At 36.9% G+C, this 10,509-nt stretch overlaps 1 protein-coding gene across 1 annotated transcript in view; it reads left to right on the top strand.

Moving 5' to 3' along the window:
- LOC108761652 (MAP kinase-interacting serine/threonine-protein kinase 1) overlaps positions 1-10,509 on the top strand; it is a 35,286-nt gene that overhangs the window by 20,695 nt on the left and 4,082 nt on the right. The window contains exons 2-3 of the mRNA XM_018508293.1: positions 4,783-4,917; positions 10,034-10,390. Of these exons, the coding sequence (XP_018363795.1) occupies positions 4,783-4,917; positions 10,034-10,390 (492 nt within the window). The remainder of the gene's footprint in view (positions 1-4,782; positions 4,918-10,033; positions 10,391-10,509) is intronic.

Raw genomic sequence — 10,509 nt, 5'->3', positions numbered from 1 at the left:
TATAAAATATAACTATAAAATAAAAAATTTTCTGAACAGTCCACCAATTAATTTGCGTGTCTTTAACCACCTACTCACTTAAAGGTTAAAGAAATCGATTAAAATTCTTCAAGAAGACTTTGTTCTCATTTGCATTTGATTATAACTTTCTGAAACTTAAATAATTTTTAATCCTTTGCGATGTCTAAACTGTTTCTAAAAAAACGAAATTAGATATTATTAGGTATTATCAGCGTTTTTAATCTCATCGACTGATTTAGTACACGAATTAAGGAATTTTTATTACTTGGAGAAATTTATGCAGATCCTAAAAATATAATTTACCGATTATAATAGCATATGAATGCACAATAGATTACCATAACGCGTTATGTTGAGGCAAACTCATAAGATCACAAAGAGTCTTTCTATACTTTGTCTAATTCACGATTGTGCCATATACTTAAGATTACGTTTACATGAAATTTTTACGTATAGATACGTTAAATCTACATGAATCTTTTTCATATATAGGCAATACAAATAATATAAAATATTCAAATTATTATAAATAGGATAACACAATACAGAAAGAAGTTTTTTAGTACGCGAAAATATATTCGAACCGTGTCTCACTCGAGCTGAGATGTGACGGTCGCGGAAACGTCGCTGTAATAAAGGCCCGTCTACAATACACGGAGTAAGAAATTGACCAATCACAGTCGATTATTCTTCTCACATTCGACTGTGATTGGTCAATTTCTTACTCTTATTTCTTACTCCGTGTATTGTAGACGGGCCTTAAGGGCACGTTCACACCTTGGCGGAAAAGCAGCAGCCAATCAGAACTCGTGCTAGTAGTCGACAATTTCGGTTTTTTGTACTACTTACTGCCAGCGCGAGTTCTGATTGACCCCTGCTTTTCCTCCCGTTAAGGTGTGAACGCGCCCTAAGATCACAGCGTGACCCCGACCGGCGATATACATCTCGCGTAAATATCTGCTGCCGTCGTATATCTCCGTTAACACGCGGATCGTGAATCGCGTACCGGTCGGTTATCGGTCTCTCCCGGAGCTGCGCCTTCTCGCGCTGCGCCAAAGCGAGTTGAAACGAGTGAACTTTCCCAGCGGAGAGAACAGAGAGGGAAACGCCGAACTGCCGATGCCGATGCCGTGGCGCCGCACCGGCACGACGGTCTTGGTATCGGCGACCAACGGTCCCATTTTTAGCGGCTGAATTAGAAAGTGCGAGGACAGAGAACCTATATTTACGGTGTATACCGACTAAGCTGTGCAAGATCAAATCGCTAGTCGTTGTCGCGAACCGACGTTAGATTCTAGGCGAAGTAATTTCACTTCCAGGAAATTTTTATTCGGAACTTAATCGACCGTCGCGTGGATTGTTAGACGAAGACCGATTGTCGATTCTCACGATTAATCTTCCGGAGCTGACGTCAAAATCTATAACACAGTTAATGATGTTTACTCTAAAAAATATAGGTGTAGATTTAACACTCAATTCTCATCGTGTCAAGATACCAACATGATGTGGATTTGACATGAGTTTTAAATCATGATGTTAAATTCACACCATGTTAAAATATAAGTGTGGACAACACCATGCGGTATTTATATAATTCTTATCGTATAATTAATGTTGGTACAAACATCAACATAGTGTGTTGACTTAACCATAAAAATTTTAAACCATATGTCAAATCCTCATTATGTCAGTGTTTATATTAACATGAAAATTACATAAACATCGTATGATTTTTATCCCATTCACATCCCATTTCTTATAATGTGACTCTCTGAAACCTATTTATGTTAATTAAAAGGCATTAATTAATTTCAAGGAACCAGAATGGCAATTCGTATTAAAAAGAATTAATATATTTAATAATAAATATATTTTAACAATCAAAAATTTCGTGTAACATGAAGAAAATTGAATTGTTTCATATATCAGATAAGAGCTTTTCGAGCTCGGCTTGTATTTGTGTGTCGTGACAATGTATTATTAATATCAAATGTTACATCAATATAATATAATTTCAAACGTTTCGACTCTTAACGTAGTCCTTCTCAATGAATAAATTTAATAATGAATGAATTGTTTGACATTTTTGTTAGAGATATAATTGAGTGGTTTCACCAAATTGTTATAACTCCGAAGGGTTAAATATTCGTGAGGCTTGGTACCGTATTCGAATTGTACGAGGGCTCGGCCCATCGGATTATTCCGAAGCGTACACGTGTCCAAAACACGCATAGAGACCCTACCAGAGAAGCTTCGAGAAACTGCCATTGTTATGCCGAAGCGGTGGGGACGAGGAGAAATGTACGAAGGGGGGAATTATTCCCGTCTTCATTTAGCCTCCGGCTAAATCGATTGCGCTTCCCATCTCCGCTGGGCACAAAAGTTCGGTCCTCCTCTGTAATCGTGGCACCCCTGTGGAATCCCGGGATTTTCCCCTCTCCCTTGCGTGTATTATTACACAGGGGTAGTACCCCATATTCGAGATATTCGAGAGCCAGAGGGAACGTTCGGCCAGAAAGGGATGATGAAACAGCAATTCTCAATAATATTTCTCTCCCGCTTAATTATTATCCTATCATTTTAATTTACGATTTACCACGATATTTAAGCCTCTAGTTTTGGTCGAGATAGCGCAGACCGAATTACGTGATCGTCACATAAAAACGTATTAAATGACGTCGGTAATTTTACGATGCGTTGGAAATAGCTAGGGATACGTCAACATCTATCAGGTGATAATTATAACGATACGCGAACATTATTTTAAACCATCGACTAATGAGAGTATGGTTATTCATAAAAGCGATGTATCTCGATGAATGCAAAGCTCCCCTGGTTACGCAGCGTGGGACTCTTTTTCATAGCAGTTCCATTTATCCCTTTTTTTTTTTCAACGAACTTCGAACCGCGTCGACATCCAATGTCGATTACGGCGCACGACGTATACGCACTCATGACAGTACAAAAAGCAATTAAGGTAGAACGCAATATGCACAATAAGCGAAGGAAATTACTTAATAATAAATCCTCGCTATGTATATACGAAAAGAATGGCTTTTTGAAGCATGTAAACATTTAGTTAGATGTGTAAATTGTGTAAATAATTATGTCGGATCATCAAAATATGTATATATTAGATGTTTAAACTGAGATTGCTAAAATGTTAAAATTTGTAGGCTTTGTCTTACATATACTTCACGTCAAAAGTTCGGAAATGCTTAAAAAATTGACCTTTTTGGAATTACTTATTTAAATATCTGTAACAAAATGTATTTTTTTAAAATAATAATTTTGTAAATTCAATAACGGCAATAACTATTATTGGATTTGAAGAATTATTGTTAAAAAACACATTGTTATGAATATTTAAGTAGATGAGTAATCTCAAAATATCAATTTTTAAAAAGCATTTCCAAACTTTTGGCCTGGAGTGTAATTATTTTGATGGTCCAACATAATTATTTTCAGATTTGTATTTAGCTACTTGTAATTAGATATTTTAGCAAATACTTCAAATATTTCAGTAAAACCGTTTCTTTTTTTGTGTACCATATTAATTTTGTTATTAATTCCTATTGTACATTTATTACAACATGTGTGATAGATTTAAAAACGTTATACATCCGGTGATGAAAATTATCGTTAGTGTGGTAACGAGCGGTGAACTCTCGAGAGAATGACTAACAGTCGCGTCGCGATGATACCGCAGGCGTCGATAAGCTTGCAATAATAATAAACGACGATAACACGAAACGCGAGTCCGTCACGTGTGGTAGGCCACGATCACTTTGCCCGCAAATAAACATTCTTGTTGCGCAACCACGTCTTTAGAGATGCCCCGTTTTACGACGTACATGCATATTCACGCTGAAAAATTGCTTTACCGCTATTTTTAGATCGCACCGTCTTTGTCTCGTCATTGGGTCAGGTCTTCGTTCATGTTAATCATGTGAAAAATAGGCGAATTAGATTAACAGTAGTTTCAAGTTGTCCGCACTTGTGAAATATGAGCTTATTCATGTCCATTAATGGAAATCCGTTAAATCCGTTAATGAAAGTTTCCATATGGAAAGGACGGTTTTGCTGAAACATCTTGAAAATTTAGCTAGATACAGATCTGAAAATAATATTTCATTGGATCATCAAAATAATTATAAAGGACATCAAACTGATGGTTAGAATGTTAAAATTTGTTGCCTCATTGCTCATTAAGGTTTTTACGTGAATTATTTTTACACTAAAAGAATGATAAAAATTTAGCTAGATAGAAATTTAAAAATAGTTTTATTGGATCATGAAAATTATTATGGAAGACGTCAAACTGATTACTAGAACGTCAAAACTTTTTGTTCGTCACGCTTGTTTCCTGTATAATTATTTTTGTTCAACAAAATTATCTGTATCTGGTTAAAGTTTCATACGAAAAGAACGATTTTGCTGAAGTATCTCTAAAACTTTTAGTTAGAGTTTTAAAAATAATTTTGTTTGGATCATTAAAATAATTATGTAGGACTGTAGTGGGACGTTCAAACTGATGGAATGCTAAAACTTTCCGCAGTATCGTTCACCGTGCTAAAGTTTCCTACATAATCATTCTAACATTCGAACAAAATTATTTTCAGATCTCTATATCTAATTAAATTTTTGGAAACTTGAACAAAATCGTTATTTTTTTTCGTACATTAAAATCCATCTGCGGAAAAAATATGGTATTGATCAACGAATTGACGATATTTAATAATGAACAATGATATGTTTCAGGCGATGGGACTTGCCGGGATGTAGCCTCGACGGGGGAGTCTATGAGCGCGGTGCAGGCCCGTCAGGAGGAGGCGAGACGCAAGAGGCGCAGGAAGAGACGCTCCGGCTCCTCTGTGGTGTCCTCCTGCTTCCAAGGTAAATTCGCACATATCGGCGCTAAAACATAAGAGAGGGTGTTAAGAACGTCGGTGTTGTCACGCGAAGAAATTGCGCGACAGTCCGGATTCTGTCGCAATTAAGATCCACTTTGATAAAGGCATTTATCTTCTATTTGTTGTTTAATGCCTCCCCCCCCCGGTAGGGGAAGAGAGAGAATATTAAACAAAGAATTTCTTGGGACCCTGTGTAAATATGATTACACAACAAATAGAGAATAAATGCCTTTAACTATCAAGGTGGATCTTAATTACTTAAATAATTCGATGTGAATTTATATACTACATATGTAATCATTTAAATTGCTCGTAGAAGGAAACGAGATAGAATGGAGAGGAGAGGAAGTGAGAAGGTGCGGCCATTCTCGATTTTTCGATATGAGACAACGCGGTGTATTATTCCGTATACCTACGCACCCCGCAGCTCTCTATCTATCTTACACCAGTGACTTGCAGTCCTTCTTCGTAGGACCTTGAACAAGTTCGGAACGCTCGAGAAACTCACGCGGGGCGATAATCGATCGCGCAGGCTGCCTGGAATTTTGCGCGCCGCTTGTTTATAAACACCGGAAGTTCGCTCTTACTCCTCCCTCGAGATGCCGGGTATCTCAAAGAGAATAGACCGAAGTAGAACAATGGCAGGATCCTCTTTCTTTTTCTCAGGAGAATCTTGAGTGGATTTCTTTTCTGCTGACGTGTCTATCATGCGCACGCCGTTCCATTTGTACTGTTGACGTAATCGGGTGAAGAAACGTCGGTATTTACGATCCTTGGAATAACTTACGCATAGAAGCGGTTTTTGCACCCCTAGCTGATAAACTGGTTGAGAGATGCGAAGGACGCGGGATTGGAATTAATCCGAGCTGGCTGCGCAGCTGGCATTGCTGGCAAATACGGTTATTCGGCCACGGAGCCGCTCGCTCGATCGATACGGCGCGCGGCCCACAGAGAGAGAGAGAGAGAGAGAGCCATGAATTCGTTGTACGTGTTTTCGGCGCGGCAGCTTCGCTTCGGTTCGTTCGACCCTCGAACTCGAGGACGTTTCATATTTTAGCATCGTAATTTGTAAATAATGTATTGTACAATTATTCATCAGCTATTGTTTGTTGGTTAATTGATCAATATTAATATCGTGACGCAGAATAATTAATCTTAACTGATTTATTCAATAATTAATTTTTTTAAGAGACTTAATTTGTTGGAATATTCCTTTTCGTTTTTAATTTTGTTCGATGACTAGCGTGAATAAATATCTATATATAAATGATTAGAATTAAAGAAGTTAATGTTAGATATAGATTTTATTTTTGAAGTAATACATTGTACGGAAGTAATGTTATTAAAATACATACAAGAAAAATTATTGTTGAAATTGTTTACGAAACTCTTTGGAAATTTTATTTTTACTCTTGTCAGACGAGTGTACATTTATTTACGTTTCAGCAATTTGATGAAATGTAAATAAATATATATTTATCTTTGATGAAAAGAATATTAATGTGCAATCTATAACGTTTCCTAAACTATTTCACTACTTTCGCACGTATGTTATTCTATTCTTTAAGAAATATTCATATAACTTTAATTTCTTTAATTTTGATAAATTATATTTTACATATTTCAAAATTTTTCGTACAATTATCTACACTGATGACCGCATGTCAACGAAGATATACGATTAAAAATTGGTCATTGTTACGCCATTAAGAAATATTGATCACTTTAAATAAACAAGAATCAAGTTCACAATCTCGGCCGGTTGCGTCATTCCACGTGATCGATTCGCGAGCTCGGCTCAGTTCGAGAAGCTTCCACTGCGCTCTGAAATCGTATATACCATCGGCATATACCACTAAAAGTCGACGAGACGCTTGGCCGAGAGTCCGCCGAACTTGTACACGAAAAGGGTGCTTTCCCTTTAGTGACACAAATCGAAACAAATGTCATTCTATTTTTGTTCCCCATTGAAACACCGACAAAGATAGAAGATATTTGTGTCACTAATGTCTGTTTCTACCAATGTAATTTAATTTTAATCTCGGTTCAACTAACTCTTCATTTTTCCCGATTCTAAGAATTAGAAAAAGATATGACTATATGAGTAAGTTAAATTGAGATTAAAGTTGGTAGAAACGGACATAAGTGGGAAACACTCAATACGTCATTGGACATCACCTAAATTGTCATTGGATATCTACCTGCGAATCGTCAGTTAAAAAAATCGTTATCAGGCATTTTCAATTTCCTTCCAAAGACGTTTTGCGATTGCGTTATCGTCCTTAGTTTGCGATATTATTGTTCTCGAGTCGCTAATTGCGAGTGGGTCGATGATCGCGCAATTTTCGAGACGCTATTTTCGAGAGGGTCGCTGTTAAAATTGGCGCAGAACGACGTAGAGAGACGTGGAGGCATATTATCGGCTTCTGGTTGCTAGGCGCTGAGCGACGCTGCCATGCGCGAGTTTCTGACGTATAATATCGGAGCGATAGGGGGATAGGTGGGATAGGTGGGAGGGACGCGGGCAAACAGAGTTTAACAGAGACGCGGTATAACGCTCGAGAAGCGGTAGGTAGGGATGGACCAGGGAGAGACGCGCGAGGTAGCCTGGCTCGACGTTGTTGGAGGAAAGGAGCCGGCGACGTAGCCTGGCGCGCGCGGACTTCCGAGAGAGAGGGAAAATTCGGTGTATGTGCGTCGTAGTTCCTCGCTACGATCTCGGCCACCCCCTCTCGACCTTGACATTGCTTGGTCGTTAGAGCAGGACTCACACACACGCACAATACACACATACATACACTCACACGCTGAACACCGCGCGTACGAGGTCCAAAGCCTGTTTAAACCGGAGATAATTAGGCCTTTTCGAGCGTAACAGGCAATCGCGATCAAACACGATATGCATCGTCAAAAAGGTCAACATGTGTGTATTCTTCCTTCGGTGATTCGCAAAGAGTCCGAGATACAAATATTCTGATATCCATCGCGACAAAATGTACACACAGAAAAGTATATACTGTGTACACGCAAGTAATAATTATTACTTATTTGAAAAACCCATTTAGTTCATTAATCAATTAATCTCTTCTTTGGATATGGACAAACAGATCCTTGGTTGATTCAATAAAATAACTTAGTTCGAACATCTGATAAACTTATTTTGTTAGAAACAAGTAAAATATTGCAATGACCAAATGTTTTGCTTCAACTAAATTATTTTATTGCATCATTCAAGGATTTGTTTGCCCAAACTGAAAATTAATTGATTCAACTAAATGGATTTCTCAGTGTTGTTTCAAGTATTAACAAAATTCATGTATTCGTAAATCTATCATTAAAAAAAAGTTTATCAAAAGCATCAAATTTATTCAATATATATTCTGAAAATCCTAGTAAGTTTAATTATACTTCAATCAAGACTATTAAAACAAATCCGACTTATTTTTATTATAAAAATCGCTTTTTCGATCAATTTTATAATATTCTTCAAAAGAAAATAATTTCTTGTTTTAATGAATACATAATGAGTTTAAAGTTTGTAATAAGTATATTTTAAGATTCTTATCAAGAAAGTATTCTTTAAAGATAATCGTTACTTAAAAGGAAGAAAATAAATAGAGTAATTACTTTTCTTAGCAATAGATATTTTTCTGCGTGAAGGCTACACTATAGTAGTACATACATTTGTGTATTTTTTTAATACATAGAAGAGTTTTTATTAATTAAAAATCATATGGTGAGTGGTATCATGATATCTTTTCAAACTTACAGTGTGGCATTATTGTCCTATCATATTTATAATAGTTCATCATTCTGAGGAAAGAATCCATTAAATCACCTTATTGAAATAAAATCCTATTGCCTCAATACACTTAGACTTGTGATGAACTTATAGATTTGTGGATATACGAACTTTTGAAATATTTGAAACAAGCCACTATTAGGCATACCGTATTTTTCTGTGTGTAGTAATAAAATTTGTCTTGCAGGGATTCCGGTTAGCGTGACCAATCGAACTGAAGGAAAAAAGGGTGTCTCGACTATTCTGTCGCCGATGACGCCGATCGCGTCGCGGAGGAAAAGCGTTTCTAACGCGCTGCTCTCGAGCGCTTCGATCGATTCGTTCTCGGTGTTAGGTCCCCTCTTGCCATTGCAATGACAACGCGATACGGTACGACGTAATCGCCAATCGCGCGTGCTCGTAGAGAGCGACGCGCAATTCCATGCCGAATGAAGTATCACGCGGTCTGTCGCATTGATTCATCGCGGTGAATCCATACGCTCGCGAATTCGAGAAGTTACGATGTCTTTTGCTTCGATGAATTTGAAAGTTTCGCAAGCCTTGGACGCATAAGTGTACGTTTGATTCCAGAAATGCCTTAACGTTGCCGTAAATATCTGAGCACTTAGTAGAGATGTTTGTACATCTCGAAATTATACGTCTGGCGAGCATTCGCAAATGTTTGAACGCGTAAAAGATTAGGTATAAGAATAAAAGGTTATTAGCGGATCACATAATAGTTTAATTAACAGATAAAAATATGGTTTTGGATTCTTTAATAATTTAATCTAGAGATGCAACGGATAATGATTTGTCAGATAACCGGATATCGGATCTTATCCGATAAAATATATACAGTCTTAACTATGAGTGTGAAACGTCCTCAAAATTTGACGTAAACATTTTATATCTGTGACGAAAAATAAATTAAAAATAGTTTTATTGAAAAATAATGTTTATTTTTTTTATAACTCTTTTAATATTTTTAATTCTCCTTTGGCTTTTATTACTGGCAGTTCATACTCTTTTTAGGAAATAAATTGAGAATGCTTAATTTATACTTACATCTAAGGCTATATTTTTATTTTATTCAGGAGTGCTAATATGAATAACAAAACATTCATGCGGATTACGACATTTGTACTAGATTAATAGATGTGTGAACTGTGTGAGAGTATGTAAGATGTGCAATGCGGAATCGTCGAGTACTTTTAGTTTTTCATTTTCCTCCATTCTTCTGTCGAAGAATATGATGTATCGATCAAAGAATTAGTTTAAAAAATTAGTATATAAAGAAGAACTGATGTTGCTGTTACAGAACTGTACAAATTGACTGGAGAAGTTCTTGGGGAGGGTGCCTACGCCTCGGTCCAGACCTGTACATCTCTTTACACGGACCTCGAATACGCTGTGAAGATCATCGACAAGATCCCCGGACACGCGCGTGCCCGGGTGTTTAAGGAAGTCGAAACGTTTCACCATTGCCAGGGCCATTCAAACATCATACAGTTAATCGAGTTCTTTGAGGACGAGGAAAAATTCTATCTTGTGTTTGAGAAGATCAACGGTGGCCAGCTATTGAACAGGATTCAGGAACGGATTCACTTCACTGAGAGGGAGGCGAGCCAGATTGTCAAAGAGATTGCGAGTGCACTCGACTTCCTTCATAAGAAAGGTAATTTCGACGAGACGAAATAATCGTACGAATTCATATAACTGATAAAAATCGATTAAAAAACCGATAAAAAAATAACCAATAATCTTTAGTATAATAATAAAAAATAACCAATAATA

This window comes from Trachymyrmex cornetzi, unplaced genomic scaffold (genome assembly GCF_001594075.2).
Source record: "Trachymyrmex cornetzi isolate Tcor2-1 unplaced genomic scaffold, Tcor1.1 scaffold26, whole genome shotgun sequence".
Lineage (NCBI taxonomy): Eukaryota > Metazoa > Arthropoda > Insecta > Hymenoptera > Formicidae > Trachymyrmex > Trachymyrmex cornetzi.
The sequence above is the reverse complement of the archived record's forward strand: the minus strand, read 5'-3'. Positions and strand labels throughout refer to the sequence as shown.